Genomic DNA, 17662 nt, shown 5'->3' on the forward strand with positions numbered 1-17662 from the left:
CAAGTGATTAATTTATAGTTTACAGAAGAAAAGGAAATCAGATCTGGTGACAAATATACCTACCAATTTCAGATACCCTGGTAATCAGCTCACCACACTCTTCCACTCTTTGTGAATAAGGAAAATGAGATGATCTGGTGCTTTGCAGCATGCCACGTGATACAACCTGTTTGCTATGTAGGATCTACATTTATCAAACCAGGTTTATCAAATTATTCTTAAAGCAGCAATGACCCATTACAAAAAATTCAATCATGAACATTTCATGTTTTTGAGTGCTATTCTCCACTGGAAATTAAATAAGGATAGGTATATTTGAAAGAATGAGATTGAAGACTATCATTTTTAAATGCGTCAAGTGTGATCAGAGCTTCAATTTTGATTGTAACTTGCATAATTTATCCGTGTATCACATGTAACTTCATACACTGCTCTCAGTAATATGAGTGGCAAGAAGGGGTATCCTATATGTAGAAAATAAATGTATCTTGATCATGCTGATACTCAACAAACCTCACTAGAATAGTACTGCCAATGCAACCCTGTTATTCTGATGTGTGTACCATCATCTGTAATCCATTACATTGCAAAGTCAGACAAGTAAAAACCAGAACTGGGGAGGCAAAATCATGAATCCCAAGCCATTAAATAACTTTAGTTAAACACTACACACAGAGAAGAAACTGTTATTGTTTCTTAGGGCACACCAGACATGATACTGGGATTGGCAAGGTAGCAGGCCCTGCTCCAGTGACAAATTTAACTTGCTACAGCTCAAAGCCCAGATAAGAGAGAGAAGAGAGGTCCTATATAAGATGAAACAGAAGGCAATTAACAGTCAAGGGGCTCAACATTTAACCAATGAGAATGTGGGGCCAATTGCCAGCTGTACCAAATGAGAAATTTCTCTTAATCCTTCCCCTCCCATATCCTCTTGCATGCAGAGTTACAATAACATGCAGTGTTACAATATCCAACAAATTTCACATTGAATCATAACTGAATCATCACTGCCATCTCAACCAGCAACTTTTGGAAGTTATGATTCTTTCATCCAGCTCTTTCACACTGTCAATTATGAAATATGTAAACCAACCTGAATTCACATTGCTGTACCAACTGATACCAGAACTGGGAATCTTTCACTTACACAACTTTTGAGGCTGCAGTCAAGACTACTTCACATTCTAAAGATCACCAATACCAAGTACAAAAATAATTCTGCCAAGAAGTACTATACATTTAGTATAATGTGTAAAAGCATTTCTACATCTCTCTAGTTCACTGATACAAGATTATCAGTGGCTTTAATTATTAAGATAATGGGTTAATTCCTGAGATTTGCAGATCAGAGGATTGCAAAACTCTCCCACGTTCTTATATCTACAGGGGACAGTGCAAAGCCATTCTACCCCTTCTCTGTCAGCAGTGCTGTGCTGAAGCAACAGAAAAGGTGATTTTACCTCACCCACTTGCCTCCCTACCTGCATACTATTATTACATGCAGGTTCTGTGACACCAAAAATAAGATTTTGCAGGGTCAGAGAAGACTGCCAAGAAGAGAAAATCATGAGAAAGATCTGTAACCATCACCAGCTTCTGCTATTAAGTCACAGGATCCAGCCCAAATTCTTTAAGAATCAGAATATAATATAGAATTCAACAGTAGACTGCTTAAACATTGCTGAGTCAGCCTTATAAGACCTAACTTGACTCTGTTCAGCAAATATCACAAAGTATGAAACTGTAATACAACCTGAACTAGTACTCAGTGCAAGATATTTTAAAATACAAACAGGGGAATGGCAAGGATTTTCCTCTTTTCCTTTTCTTCTCTCTCTTTTTGGTATGTTTTGTGTGTGTGCAGGCTTGCAACTGGGAAGTCATGGTTGACTTCTGGTGATCCCTAGTGGTGTGTGGATGTTTCAAAGAGGTAGCTTGCTTGCTCACCTCTGTGTTCCAGCCCTGGTATTCCTTGGAGGGCTTCTGTCCACAGATGGCCCTGCTTAGCTTCCAAGATCTGATGAAACTGGGCTTGCCTGGATTATCCAGATCAAGGCTCTCTTTCCCTTTTCTGAAAGCCCCCAGTCTATCCCCTTTCCTTGCTTCCTTCTGACTTCACACACCAGCCAAACAACCTTTATTTGCCACATGTCTTCAGCTTTTCCTCCTTTCCTAGCCCTGGATTTGTCCCAGTTGCATGGTGCCAACCACTACACAAGGTCCAGTTGTTCAGTGGGTATCCACAAGGACTTGTAACGGCTCATTTTCCACTGTAACCCCCCTCACCACACTATTTCCTCTTTCCTCGCTGGCGTGTCCCACATCCTCACCTTTCCCACTCTCTTCTCTCCTTCCTTCCCACACATCTACCTTTTATTTGTCCTTTATTTTAAGTTACATTTATTATTTACTTAATTTATACCCTTGCCTTTTCCCATAATACCAACACAAAACAGTTTGCACCATTCTCTTCCTCCATTTTATCCTCAGAATAACATTTGAGGTAAGTTGATAAGAGTATGTTACTGGCCCTGTGAGCATCCATGGCAGGATGCAGGAACCTGGGTTTCCCATAATCTAGTCTGAATCATTAACCACTATACTACAGTCTTTTCTTGAGTGGCTGTAGTTGAACAGTAGCAGCCAGTCCTCTATAAATCATGAAAGTCATGTGGTAGCAAGTATCCCTGGGGTTGCTGTCAGGCCTGACCCCATGAGTTCTCCTGTAAAGACCCAAACAGCCCTGAAAAGGGCCGTGTCCCCTCCACCTGCCTTTTACTGACAGAAACCAAGGTTTGAAGGCTGGCAATACTGTGTGGTTGTCTAGCAACAGCCAAGGACATGAATTTCTTAAAGCTAAAGATGCTGCATCTATTATTTGGGGAAGTTAACCCCTAGTTTAATCTTTTTAAAAATAATTTCAGGCTTTTTTGTAAACCTGAAGCATTTTTCAGATTTGTGGAAAGATCTGTCTTGCCTGCTTATGGCTCCAGTTGCCACATTTTAAGTATCCACAGATTTGGCCATGTTGAGAATTAGACAGTGCAAATGATTTGCAAATCAGTCTATCATCAAGTCATTTCTCTTCTCCAAACCTTAACCTTTACAGCTCACTTTTATGTTCTTGTGAATTTGCAGATGCATCTTGTTAGCCATTGAGCAACAGAATATGTCCTTTCAAGACAACGACAATTTTATGAATTGGCCTACCAGCCTGTTATGAAACTGTCAAAAAGAGAAAGCACTGATTGACAGTGAAAATTTGCAAGTAACAACCAAATTATCATTACCAGGCTGAGCTACAGTCAGCCATACTCAAATCCAGACTAGGAATGAGGGTTTTGCAATTTACAGTCTCTCCTGTCTATGGCTAGAATTTATTAGACAGGTACTTCTCTAATGACCAGCAATGACAAAAAGGACAGGTTACTAGTATTCCCCCATTCAGGCTCTTCCCTTGTTCGGCAGCTACAAAAGAAAGCCCAGCTTTCCAAAACCTATGTTTAGAAAACCTAAATATTCCTCTCCCCATATCTGAGAATGAATTTTTCACAGAAATAACTTGCATTTAAATTGAACTCTCATATAAAATGTAGTTAGTGGATTTCTTTCCATAGCTGATAACTTCAAATACTGCAGAGACAACCATGCACACTCAAAACAAATACAATCTGAACATATAGTGTGTACTCCCCTCCCCCTTATATTCACTTTGGTAGTTCATAGCCTCTAATGAAAGCAGTTTTAAAAATTCCCAGAGACAAATGAGTTATGTTTTGTATATATAATTGCTTTCACTGTAATTAAAAAGGATCCACAGACTGCTATTCTTGGTGTATTACTCAATCACAGATTTTAGGGACATGAAGCAGTGTTACTTTGGCTTAAATTGAGTACATCACCTCAATTAGGTTTTCTGGAATAAAATATCTGCCCTATTTCAAGGTAAGATTAGCAACTACTGAGTTGGCAAAGAGAAACCATCAGCAGCCAGAAGCTTACATACTTGCAATTCAAATGCTATTTTAAATACTGCTGGCGACAGCAACATTGGTACACTGATCCCTATTGTACTCAAGACATATAGATCAATTGATACTACTGGTTCAGCTCTGCAACAAAGAGGTAAAACAAACAAGTGCTGGTACTTTGCCACTTATTAGAATGAAGCAATAAGTTATATCAACTTTATGCTTCTTCCTTAATGAATAGTACTAGAGATTTTAATATTGGAAAGGAGCCTTCCCCCCCCCCCCATCCTACTTCCCAAACTGTATATGCACAATATCTTAGTAAGAGCATAAATATGAAAAGGAAAAAGGAAAATCACACAGAAATTCACATATTTTATTGCACTTTAAAATCAAATTTCCATAGCAGCACAATGAAAAATATAATTCAGATTCAGCCACAAACCATTTAAAGGAGAACTTGTATTTTAAGGAGGACATATGGATTTGAGCCTATCAAGTCCTAGAGCTACCAATGAGACAACTTTCTCGACCCATTTCAGTTTCTGAAACATTTCAGTTTCTCAAAGGTACACACATACCCACTGACTATGACTTCTGTTTTGCTTCTAAAATATTGACAGCCATGCTGAATCAGAACAGCAGTCCTTTGAGTCTGGAATTGTCTTCCAAACGTTTTCTTTGTGGTCTCTGGGAAATTAACAAGACAGACCTAAAGCCCAAGCACACACACACACACTCACAAGTGTGGTTTCAATTTCTGGCAGTCTGTCTCCAAGTAGAAGTTTTATTATTATAGTTAACAGCTATAAATCTTCTATGAATTCAAATAGTTTTTAAAGTAATTTAAGCTAAAATCTACTACTACATCTTGAAGTAGCGAATTCCCAAATTAACTGCGTGCTACATGAAGGTATCATTTTGTCTGTGATAATGCACTGGATCCTATTCCTCCTTTCCAGTGGTATAAGAAGGCTTCTACCAGCCATAAAAGATGCACTGGCAATTCTGGCCATTTCCTCATCCTTACTGTAACCATTTATACTGCATAATTTAGCCCACATAAGTCACACAGGTGGCTGAAGGGGGAAACGGGGGAAATATTGTGAACATCTTTAAAATTCAGAGCAGGAGAGAAAATCATTTGCACCCCTTAAAAGAATTCAATTGCAAAAGTACAAACATATACACCAGCTGTTAAGAGGCAAACACAGGGTCATAGCCACAATTTTTCATTTAATGGGGCACATAGTCAGGATTTTTCATTTAGTGGGGTACATGTTTTTTGTGGGGCACAAGCTCCTTTGTTCTAGAAAAATGATATTGCTTTTGGTCAGGGGGCAGGGCAGGGGATTGTTTTGCACCAGGACTGTAGCTGCAGGCAGGTGAGCAAGCAGGTAAGACCACTGCAGCTGCAGGCAGCCATGGGCTGGGCACTTTTGTAGCAATGCATTTTCTCCAGCAGTCTGCTACATGTGCAGGTTGGCTGTTGTAGATACGAGGCAATCAAACTGGGGAAAGCTGCACCAGAACACAAGGAGAAGAGCCTGATCAACACAATCATGCACCCTAGAAACAGAGCAGCACCTCTTTAAGATCTGGCTTCAAACCCACATGACAGGTGCAGAAGCAAGAGAGGGCGGCAGCAGCAGTGAGTGCAATAAGTAAAATTGGAACTTTGAAGGCAGGGGTGGTAAGTGATGGGGCTGGGACCCTTGCACTGGTGTTAAAGTAATGGAGCCAGGGCCCTGGGGGCCCCATCATAGCTACAGACTTGGGCAGACTTGCAGGCCCTGTTCCACCCTACCCTCCAAGGTGTTTGCAACACCTGGAGAGGCCTTTCTCTCTCTCTCGTAACCTGGCACCATCTGCCAGGTTTGTAAGAACTGCCCACTGAGAGGATAAGGACTCCCAGCTTCCTCTGGATGCCTTCTCAGTTGAGAGTTCTGTCTGCTCTCATGGACTCAGCAGCCAAAGAAAGAGAGCTTCCTCTTTGCTCCCCTGAGTTCTATCACTTCTCTTTCCCACTCTCACTGACCCAGTCAAGCCAAGTCAAGGAAGCTTTCCCTGACATCTCCAGACATTTCTTCCTGAAGACTTCCTAGCCTTAATTCGTCCAAGTCTTTGTTCCCTGCTTGGGGGCGGGGCTTGACCAACCCATCTCCTGCTGAATTAAGTCTGGAAAGCAACTGAAGTGATTTCCCTTCATCTCTGCTAAGAGAGAGAGAGAGAACGAACAACTTTTAAAACCCAGAGTGATGGTTTTGCTCATTTCACACCTCCAAAGAAAAAAATGCATTTCTTCATGATCTTAATAGGAATTTAATCTTTAAAACTCCAAAACTAAAGTCAGCTTAATGAATTAACACCAGTGGTTTCAGATCTTCAAAAATTACTATTAAATGCCTTTAAAATTCCTTACTAACTTCAAAAAAAGTACCGTTTTTCAAGCTGATCTTTTGACATGTAGCTCTAGTTATGAGTAAGTGTGACACAAATAGAATTGTACTCGCCTCAAAACACATTCAGTCACCACAGAAGTGAAATTTATGACAGCAAAAGCTGTATAGCTGCTAGGCTACTAAAGAGAACATCCCATTACACATAATAATGGAAAACATTTGTATATAAGAATATATTTGAAGTTTGAAACACCACACCTAGCCAAGGTTTTCCTCAAAGTTAACTGTGGTCTTGCATATTATGCAGCACAGCCATTCTAGTCTCTCTTCTAAATGATAACCAAACATGAGCAAACCATTTATCACCATTATTTAAGTAAACATAATGGGACATCACACTACATTTCTAAATTCACCCTAGTTCTATTTAAGATTTTAAGCTTGAGTAGTAACCCTTAGATCAGGGGTGTTAAACTCATTTGTTAGGAGAACCAATTCTCACATAAATGGGAATTTTCTGGGACCAGGTCATGTCTGTAATAAAATGTAATGGCAGGTAGCAGAGATATAAACTTTATAAAGGGCACTGGCAAACATAATTAAATATCTTATTTTTAATTTCATGTACAAACGTTTAAAACTCTTGGAATATTTTGTTTAAAATGAAAAAATAGGAGAATAGTATCATTTGGCAATGCAATTTTTTTAAAAAATGAAGAAAAGGCACAAGGATCACAGCAGAAACTAAAAATACAAAATGCTCTCAGCCTGGGAAAACATGAAATGGCTGAACATTGTAAGCTCCTCTCCACCCCCGGTCTACTCAGAGTGGCAATAGCTCTCCAGTGTAATATCCCCCTTTGGCTGTGGGTTTCCAGATTATAGTATTCACTAGGCACCAGTTCTCAAGTCCATTTAGCAGAGAAAAAGCTAGCTCAAACAATCAACCCTGTATTTGCAAGGACACAACTCCAGGCAGCTTCAGCTGGCCACAGGAACACTGGGAAGTTAAACTGAGCTCCATTCAATTGAAACACATTGCAACACAAAGTTTCAAGGAAAACACTGAATGAATTTTCCATTAAGGTCTCTGTGCCCAAAGACCTTAATGGAATATCCACTCTGCATTTTCTTTGCAGCTTTGCTTCCCTGCTGCAGCCAAGAAGGGAAGTTCGGCAGCCTCAAAGCTTCAAAAGGTGAGGACAGGTGGAGGGAGGGGGAGAAAGGAGCCCTGTGGGCCTGATTAAAGCCCTGGGCAGACTGGTTCTTGCCTGGGGGCTGGACATTTTACACCCTTGCCTTAGATAGTTCTCCCATTTGAAAAGCTACAGTTACAAAAGGAGATATAGTTGAATATACAAACATTGATAATGTAAAGGAGAGCCAGTTCGGTGTAGTGGTTAAGTGCCTGGACTCTTATCTGGGAGAACCAGGTTTGATTCCCCACTCCTCCACTTGCAGCTGCTGGAATGGCCTTGGGTTAGCCATAGCTCTGGCAGAAGTTGTCCTTGAAAGGGCAGCTGCTGTGAGAGCCCTCTCAGTCCCACCCAGTCCCACTCACAGGGTGTCTGTTGTGGGGGGGTGAAGATATAGATTGTAAACTGCTCTGATTCTCTGATTCAGAGAGAAAGGCGGGGTATAAATCTGCAATAATTCTTCTTCTTCTAAACCCAAAGACAAGTTATTCTGGCAACAAGGTTCATATGTTGACTCAGGTAAAAAGGTAAAGGTAGTCCCCTGTGCAAGCACCAGTCGTTTGCGACTCTGGAATGATGTTGCTTTCACAACGTTTTAATGGCAGATTTTTTACAGGGTGGTTTGCCACTGCCTTCCCCAGTCATCTACACTTTCCCCCCAGCAAGCTGGGTAGTCATTTTACTGACCTCGGGAGGATGGAAGGCTGAGTCAACCTCAAGTCAGCTACCTGAAACCAACTTCTGCTGGGATCGAACTCAGGTCATGAGCAGAGGTTAGGACTGCAGTACTGCAGCTTTACCACTCTAGAAGACAAATATTAGTAATTCTATAGGATATTCTATGTATTTTATAATTAACAAGTGTTTCAGTCCACACAAGTGAAAAATAGCTAGCCTACTCCCTCTTATTGTCGTGATGCGCTGCCAGTTTCCTCTAGGCAAGAAAGTTGTTTCATTAAAAAAGTTCAAAAGTGTTACCACCTTCTGTAATCTGCAGCAGGAGAAATTTTGCCACATGATTTCTTGGAAGACAGAAATAAAAAGCTAACTTCAGTATCAATGAGCATACAAAAATAGATTATACTGATATGTTGCAACATAAAAAACAACAGAGGGGTAAAGGACTGGCATTTATCAGTAGTAAATGGGAACAACATTTTACAAGGACTCATAAGTACCTTCAAGCTTCAAAACTTCAATATTTATATCAAGAAAAATAAATCATATATACATTCAAAATGTTACATTTGCCATTTAGTTTATAGGTGTGCCACACAGAAACTGACTTGTAATTAAAAGATTCTGTTGTAAAGAACTAAGACACTTCTGTATCTGTTACTTGCATACTGTGACCAGTCGTTTCCGATTCTAGGAAAACGATTTAATCTATTTATGTAACTGTATTATATTTAAAATGTTGCTTATTTGTTTTAATTGAATCATGACGTGTCATGTCTGTGAGCCGCCCTGAGCCCGCCTTCTGGTGGGGGAGGGCGGGATATAAGAATAAAATTTGATTTGATTTGATTTGACCATGGCTGTTTTCGCACTAACCTTAATCAGCAGCGACGCCTCTCTTCACCGCGCAGGATCAGCGCGGATTTCGCACTAATTGCCGCGGAGCACCCGGAAGAGCCGGAAAGTCCTGCAGCTTTTGCGGCGCAAACGGAAACCGCCAAAAAACAGTTTCCATTTGCGCCGCAAAAGCCGCAGGACTTTCCGGCTCTTCCGGGTGCTCCGCGGCAATTAGTGTGAAATCCGCACCGATCCTGCGCGGTGAAGAGGGGCGTCGCTGCTGATTAAAGTCAGTGCGAAAACGCCCCATGTCTCCCCCAATAGGCTCAAGTATATTCTTTGTGCTATTAAATCACCAAGGGACGATAAAAGTTCTTGCTTACATTACAATGACAATGTTTGTGAGCAATGGTAAAAAAAAAACAGTAAAAGCTGACTGGATATAGATTTGAAATACACAAAGAGTATGGGAGTGGCTGATGCACAAATACATACAACTGCATCTGAATGTGACTGACAAGTGCAGTAGTTAGATCATTAAGCTTCAAATCAGCAAAAACTGTTCGCAATGAATTTCTTAGTTCCCAAAATAAAAAGCAAGCTGGTCACCATATTCCTCATATGAAAGAGTGGAAATATGCTCTATTTATCAGGGCAAAGGGAATCACAGGCCTGCAACCAAGCAATGAGACAACTCTTTAAACTGAGTTGATGAATACTGGACAATCAGAACACAGATCACTACTTTGTTCTGATATGTTTTTGAAAAATCACTTTCACATTTACTACATATATACAATTTAATTTTCTGTAAAAATGACCAAAGATTCAGTCTTCCATCCTTCCAAGGTCGGTAAAATGAGTACCCAGCTTGCTGGAGGGGAAGTGTAGATGACTGAAGAAGGCAATGGCAAACAACCTCATAAAAAGTCTGCCGTGAAAACACTGTGAAAGCAACGTCACCCTAGAATCGGAAACGACTGGTGCTTGCATAGGGGACTAACTTTACCTTTACACCTTACTGTTGCTCCCAAGATCACCACCTACCTGCCTTCTCTAGCAAGTTTACCCAGCCTTAAATCTAAGTTACAAACGATCTAAACATCCTACTGTGTCAAATTAAGACATGTAACTACTATTAAAATGTAACTTTGGATGGGATCAATATTATAGAAAACAGAGCACATAAGTGAGGTGAGGCTAAACCTTTTCCCCTTCTTCACCTTACCTTGCAGCTCTGTGTTTAAACATTTACTCCTAGCCTTGTTATAAAACTAGAAGTAAATCAGAAGATGAGGGTCCATATACATCCTGCTTCTTTTAAAAAGACACCTCTAACCCCACCTTTGCAAATGTATGTCAGCATCTAAATACAACAGGATGACTCAATGCATCTAACTTCACCCTTAATGAAATAAACACTTTTAAAATTAATTCCTTCCATTATAGGGCACTGTGAAAAAGCACATTTTCTCATCAGCCTTTTCCTTCTTTCTTAAATGCATCCAACCCACACACAATCCTACATGATCATTACCAAACTGGTCAGGTAACACTGTAATCAGTCAGCTTTATTGATCCATTTTTCAATTGGCCTGCCCTCAAGAAAAACCCTATTTTCACCCTTTATGGTCAATCCCTTGTACCTCTTGGGGTAAGTGGCTGCATACTGCTTGTCCCTATTTCTTCCCCAACATAAGAACAGCCCCTCCTGGATCAAGACCAGTGGTCCATTTAGTCCAGCATCCTGTCTCACACAGTGGCCAACCAGTTCCTTTGGAAAGTCAACAACAGGCCAGAGAAGCTGAGACCTTCCTCTGATGTTGCCTCCTGGCTCTGGGATTCAGAGGCTTAGTGCCTCTGAATGTGCAGGTTCCTTCAGTCATCATGGCTAGTAAGCACTGACAGACCTATCCTCCATCAATCTCCACTTTAAAATGTGTCTGTTCCTGTGGCTATCACTATATCTAAAGGTAAATGTGCAAGCACTGAGCCATTATCAACCCATGGGGTGATGTCACATCAGGACATTTTCATGGCAGACTTTTATGGGATGGTTTGCCATTGCCTTCCCCAGTCATCTACACTATACCTCCAGCAAGCTGGTTACTCATTTTACCGACTTTGAGTCAACCTTGAGCCAGCTACCTGAACCCAGCTTCCACTCAGATCAAACTCAGAGCTTGGACTGCAGTACTGCAGCTTACCACTCTGCACCATGGGGCTTTTATCACAATATCTACTGACAGTTTAATCCACATTCCACATTTTAATCACTCTGTGTAAAGAAGTCTTTCCTTTTCCACATGAATAAACATGTGAACAAGGGTGACCCAACAGATGCAGACTTCCAGAAAGCTTTTGATAAAGTTCCTTATCAAAGGCTCCTAAGTAGCCCTGACCTGGATAGCCCAGGCAAGCCTGATCTCATCAGACTTCATTCAGCCACCTCTCTGAATATCCACCATGCCCCCAGTAGGGGTCAGTCACCAGAGGTTGCCAAGACTTCTGGGTACACAACCCCCCCCCCCCAAAAAAAAATAAACAGGCTCCTAAGTAAACTCAGTAACGGGACAAAAGAAAAGTCCTCTTGCGGATTAAAAACTACTTTATTAACAGGAAACAGACTGAGTATAAATAGGCAGTTTTCACAGTGGAGGGTGGTAAGGAATGGGGTACCGCAGGGCTCAGTACTGGGTCCAATGCTTCTTAACTTGTTTCATTAATAATTTGGAGTTTGGTGTAGCAGTGAAATGGCTAAGTTTGCAGATGACACTAAGTTGTTCAGGGTGGTGAGAACCAGGAAGGATTGTGAGATGCTCCAGAGGGATCAGTTGAGGCTGGGTGACTGGGCATCAGGGTGGCAAATGAGGTTCAACATGGGCTAGTGCAAAGTAATGCATATTGGAGCCAAAAAGCCTAACTATATACATGTTGATGTGGTCTGAACTGGCAGAGACTGACCAGGAAAGAGATCTTGGGGTCATGGTAGGTAACTCACTGAAAATGTCAACTCAGTGTCTGACTGCAATAAAAAAGGCAGATGCTATGCTGGGAATTATTAGGAAGTATCATAAAGCACCTCTATAAATTGATGATGATGCCTCATTTGGAATAATGCGTACAGTTCTGGTCACTGCACCTCAAAAAAAGATATAGCATTGGAAAAAATGCAGAAAAGGGCAACTAAAATGATTAAGCAGATTAAACAATTTCCCTATGAAGAAAGGTTAAAGAGATTTGGTCTTGGAGAAATGACAACTGAGAGGTGACAGAGAAGGTTAAGAAAGAAATAGTTTTCTCCCTTTCTCACAATACAAGAACTTATGAGCACACAATGAAATTAATGAGTAGAAGATTTAGAACAGATAAAAGGAAATACTTCTTCACCCAACAAGTAATCAACATGTGGAATTCACTGCCACAGGAAATGGTATTGGCCACAAGCTCAGCTAGCTTTAAGAGAGGATTAGATAAACATATGGAGAAAAGGTCCATCGGTGATTATTAACTGCATAGTACAGACGAAGCACTATGTCTGTGGCAGTGATGCGCTATATTCTTGGTGCCTGGAGGCAACAGTAGGAGGTTTTCTGGAGTTCTGGCCCCTGTGGTGGACCTCCTGATGGCACCTGGGTTTTGGTCACTGATCCAGCATGGCTTCTCTTATGTTCTTCATTCGCCTGATCCAGCATGGCTTCTCTTATGTTCTTATTTATCCATCCTGACCCTACTGCCCATAAGCTTCACTGGATGCCCTTGAGCCCTAGTATTTTGGGGAAGGGAGAGAAAAAAATCTTTTTTGTCAACTCTCCCCACCCCATGCATAATTTTATAAACCTCTATTATGTCCCCCCTTAACTTTCTCTTTTCTAAATTAAAAAGTTCCAGACACTTTAGTCTTTCCTCATAGGAAAGGTAATTTTGATTACCTTCTGTACCTTTTCCAGCTCTGAGATGTAATTTTTGAGATACAGTATTCCAAATGATGTCACACTACAGAGCTATACAGCGGCATTATAATATCAGCATTACTGCTGTTGCTGCTGCTTCTGGGAGACTGGGAAAGCATAGAAGTAGGAAAGGTATTTGAGAAGGGAAGCAGAAAGGGGGAGAAGAACCTAACCATTGTTGGTAAACTATGGAACCTAACTACTTTGGGCTGCATCCTGAAAAATGAATTTGGCTCTTGAATTTTCTGGCTTGTAACAGAACAGTTTTTCAGGCATGTGCTGTTTGGAATCTATAATGTGCTTTTATAATAGATATGGGGGTTTTTCTCCTTACTGCTTTAGTCTGCCCCTTGTCCTTAATTATCCTGCTGCATCTCATCCCACCCCCAACAACTTAAACCAAAAGTAAGTTGATAGTTGATGTCTGGACATTTTTTAGATCTCATATTAACCAGTCAGGGTACTAAAGGAAAGAATCAGAGAGAGAGGAAGTTGGGGTGGGTGGATTTTCAGCTCTCAGTGGCAGAATAACAAAATAAAAACAGCTGCACGGCAAACAACAACACAAACCAAATGATATTTGTAATTTTAATGTACAAGGGACTATACATTCAGCATTCATAGTCTCTGCAGCACTTTTGCGGATACACTTGGTGGAAGAAAGCCCCAGTATGTTCCAGTGATGATTTCTGGAGTAGGAGTTAGCAGCCAAGAGGGCATTTGGCATTCCTAGCTTTGTGAAATGTCTTGGATCAGAGGAACAAAGTCTGAAACCAGTGGCACCTTTAGGGCAAACGAAGTTTAATTCTGGGTAAAAGCTTTAATGGAAAACTGGGTGTGCAAGTGAAAGGAAGAATCCTCCAGCAAACATATTTCAGATTCTTTTTTCCCCTCCACTTGTTTCCTTCTGGTGAGGTGGGAGGAAGGTGCAGAACAACAATCTGATAAAAGAGGAGTTCTCCCCTCCCATTTTCTCCGTCGCTCAATAACCAAAAGTACTTGACAGCTGCAAGTCCACTATTTAAAGTTTAAAGGTTTAGAAAGTTGTAGTAACTGAAATATAGCTAGCAATCCTTGCTGTGGGGTGGCATCTAGCTAGGATGTGACATCACTTTGTGATATCATGTCCTGTGATGTCACCTCCAGATCAAAAGTCAGGTAGTGGCACTTCATGAGCTCCATCCCTTCTTATGATGTAGCATTTATCACTGAAATCCTGCCCCTTGTTGTGATGTCACTTTCAGGCCACTCCCCAAACCTGCCTCTCACCTTGCAGTTCTCAGGCATCTGACATCTAGTCTATGTGGCTCTTGCATGAATCAAGTCTGGCCACCCCTGATCTAGCAGTAAAGTATCTAGCAATAGATCCAGATCTAGCAGTATGCTTTAATATACTTAACAAACCCTGTAAAACTGCCTGCTCCAAAGATGTCATGAATAAACTCACACCCACCAACTAGTTTACTCATCCATCCCTTATATGTAGAACATGTACAGGCTAAAAGTTCACTTTAGTCAGAACAGATGAATAGCCACGTTAGTCTTTCTGTAGCAGTAGAAAAGAGTTCAGTAGCACCCAGAAAAGTGAGCAATGATTCACAAAAGCTCATACCCTACCACTGGACTATTTTTCTACTGAAACAGAACCTCTACCTTCTTTCCTATTACACGGCTACAACTGCTGCAAAAATACTTTATTATGTTAAAACCAACTATAATATAATATTGGGGTAGGTGTTAGAGAGCCTCATGCTTGGGATGATGCTCCAACCTAAGTGCATTCAAAGGCATCTGAGAGTCCAATTCAATCCGCACAGAGTAAAAATGGTAAAGGTAGTCCCCTGTGCAAGCACCAGTCATTTGAGACTTTTTTTATGGGGTGGTTTGCCGCTGCTTTCCCCAGTCATCTACACTTTCCCCCCAGCAAGCTGGGTACTCATTTTACCAACCTTGGAAGGATGGAAGGCTGAGTCAACCTCAAGACAGCTACCTGAACCCAGCTTCTGCCAGGACTGAACTCAGGTTGTGACTGTGAGCAGAGCTTAGGACTGCAATACTGCAGCTTTACCACTCTGCACCATGTGGCTCAGAGTACCTGCATACAATTCATGTTAATCGCTTATAACCTACATGGCAAGTCACAGAAAACATCCAGAAAAGAATGAAACAAAATGGCATGCAAAGCAACACATTACCTGTACGAAGAGAGTAGTGCTTCCTACAGTGTAAACCTTATGCATTATGCCAGCAAGTGCAGCAATGCCCCCAACAGCTCACTAACAATATGACCCGATGAATTACTCCACAAATTATGCAGTCCAGTTTCCCGCATTTGGAGAAATTGCAGAGACCAGCACACCCAGAGTGCAATGGAGAGCCCCACCCTGGGAAAACCTCCTTTCATTCTAAACCTCCTAACCCCCTACCATTCTAACAGCACTTTCCACCACCAAAGGCATACTTGGGTTTGAATCAATGAGCATAGGATGCTGTTAACTAAACTATTAGGACTTGTCAGTATCATGCAGAAGTGGCCAGACTTGAGTAACTTAAGCGCCACATACAATATATGTCAGATGTTTGAGAGCCACAAGTCATGAACATCAGATGTTTGAGAGCCACAAGGAAGGCAGAGAGAGGTGGAAAGAAAACTACTTTAAATTTAAATGCATTCTCCAAGCTGCCAGTTGGAAAAGTAATTTAAAGAGACAAACGCCTACTCCAGGCCGGCCAGCAAGAGCCACACAATACACGTGAAAGAGCCACATATGGCTCCTGAGCCACAGTTTGATATAATGTCTGCCCCAAAATCCAAACTCGCATAATCTCAGAATTTCTCTTGTGTTGATCACTCAAATCTAATCGATGGACTTAGAGTAGAATCACACTCTGCATAAGAAAACACTGTAACAACAACATCTGATGAAATGCACTCCAACTCCAAAAACATCCTATCCTGGAATACGTTGTTAGGCTTTAAAATCCCTCAACCACTTTGAAGCCACTGCATGACCCAGCCAACAGCCCAAATCTTACAGCCTCGTTGTCCCTAAATGCCCCCACCGCGCCAACACACGAAGCACCAGCCCATCCCAGGCCTTTCCTTTGCTTCGAAGAACCTGCTTCCTAGCACTTGCCCAGCCACTTCCTCTTCCCTTTCAGCCTACGACCAGCCACGCAAGAAGCAGACTCCTCTCAAGCCCTCACCTTTCGCCTGCCCACCTGAGCCTATCCCGGGCTGCTCCAGCCACTCTCCCCTCCCACCTGCGCCAGCGCCCCACATCCTCCTCAGCCAGCCCCGGCACAGGTGCGCCCCCTCCCGCCGCAACCGCCCAAGTCAGGCCACCCCTCAGAATCACCTGAAGAGAGAAAATGTCCCTCTCTCTTCCCACCTCCCCGGGAAAGGATCCCCGTCTCCTCCTCGTCCTCCAGGCGATGTATCCCTCCCTCACCGAGCCCACAACCTCCCTCAGGCGTTCCCTCCCCACCGGCCTGACTCACTCACCGGGACGGAGCTGGAAACTGCCGTCGACGCGGTTACACCAGAGCGCCCGTTCACCCTGCTGGAGGATGTAGTGGTCCTTGGCTTGGAAGAGCTCCATGGTGGCCCAGGGAAAGAGGTGGCGCCGGAGCGAGGACCGCGCCTCAGCCACAGAAGGGACGTTGCGCTCTCCCCGCCACCGGCGCAGCAGCAGCGCCGCCGCCGAAGACTACTACTGCCGCTGCTTCTGGGAGAGTGGCGGGAACGCGCATAGCCAGCGCGCGACCTCTACCCACCTTTTTTCTCTCCTTTCCTCCCCGCCTCTATTGACGCTATCGCCGCTCCTGTTGGTGCTTCGGCGGAGTCGGCGGGTTCCGGCACACTGGTCACGTGGCTTCATCCGCCAGGCCTTCTTTTTTTTAAAGGGATAGCGTGCCTCTAGAGGCCTGCCTTCGCAACTGTCGTGCGGCGGAGGGGTGACGCCGAGGAGGTCTGGCGGAGTGAGAAGTTTCGCGTTTTCGTACTGCTGTGACGATAGCCCATCAATCATCCACTCTTCCCCCTTCCCTTCCAATATTATTAGGGGCTCTTCGTCTTGCTTAGTCTGTAAGGAGCTTTTTGGAGGCAGTTTTTGTAGAGTTACTCTAGCGAAAAGAGTCAGAACTGGAAAAACACCTTCAGTCCGAGGACCTTAACACGTTTTCCTATTGAAAAGGCAATGCGTAATGTTCTTCATGAACAGGTGCAGGTATTTCAAAATCATATATCTGCTTTTGATTCCAGGCTGCCCTTCAACCCAGTTAAAGAAAATGTCAGATGATTTTTCTCTGTGGATAGAGTTACCAACCTCACTTTAGAAAATACCTGGAGGTTGGAACTTGGGGTTTAGGGAGAGGAGGGACCTCGGTCGGGTACAACATAATGTCATGCATTCCACATTCCAAAGCAGCTGTTTCCAAAGTGGAGGTGGAATCAACGTTTTAAGTTTAAAAAGAGATAAATATGTGACATCTGTCAAGAGGATCCCCAGTACTGCCAGGAGGTTGGCAACTCTTATCTATGGATAGAACAAAGCAGGAGTCAAGCAGAACCTTTAAGACCAACAAAGTTTTATTCAGAATGTAAGCTTTTGTGCGCATGC

At 42.5% G+C, this 17662-nt stretch overlaps 1 protein-coding gene across 1 annotated transcript in view; it reads right to left on the reverse strand.

Annotated features, from left to right (window-relative positions):
• INPP5F (inositol polyphosphate-5-phosphatase F) overlaps positions 1 to 16797 on the reverse strand; it is a 61854-nt gene extending 45057 nt beyond the window's left edge. Inside the window, exon 1 of the mRNA XM_060241516.1 lies at positions 16546 to 16797. Coding sequence (XP_060097499.1) covers positions 16546 to 16642 — 97 coding nt within the window. The 5' untranslated portion in view covers positions 16643 to 16797. The remainder of the gene's footprint in view (positions 1 to 16545) is intronic.
• Between the last annotated feature and the right edge of the window lie 865 nt (positions 16798 to 17662).

The sequence above is a fragment of the Heteronotia binoei genome, chromosome 6 (genome assembly GCF_032191835.1).
Source record: "Heteronotia binoei isolate CCM8104 ecotype False Entrance Well chromosome 6, APGP_CSIRO_Hbin_v1, whole genome shotgun sequence".
Taxonomy (NCBI): Eukaryota; Metazoa; Chordata; class Lepidosauria; order Squamata; family Gekkonidae; genus Heteronotia; species Heteronotia binoei.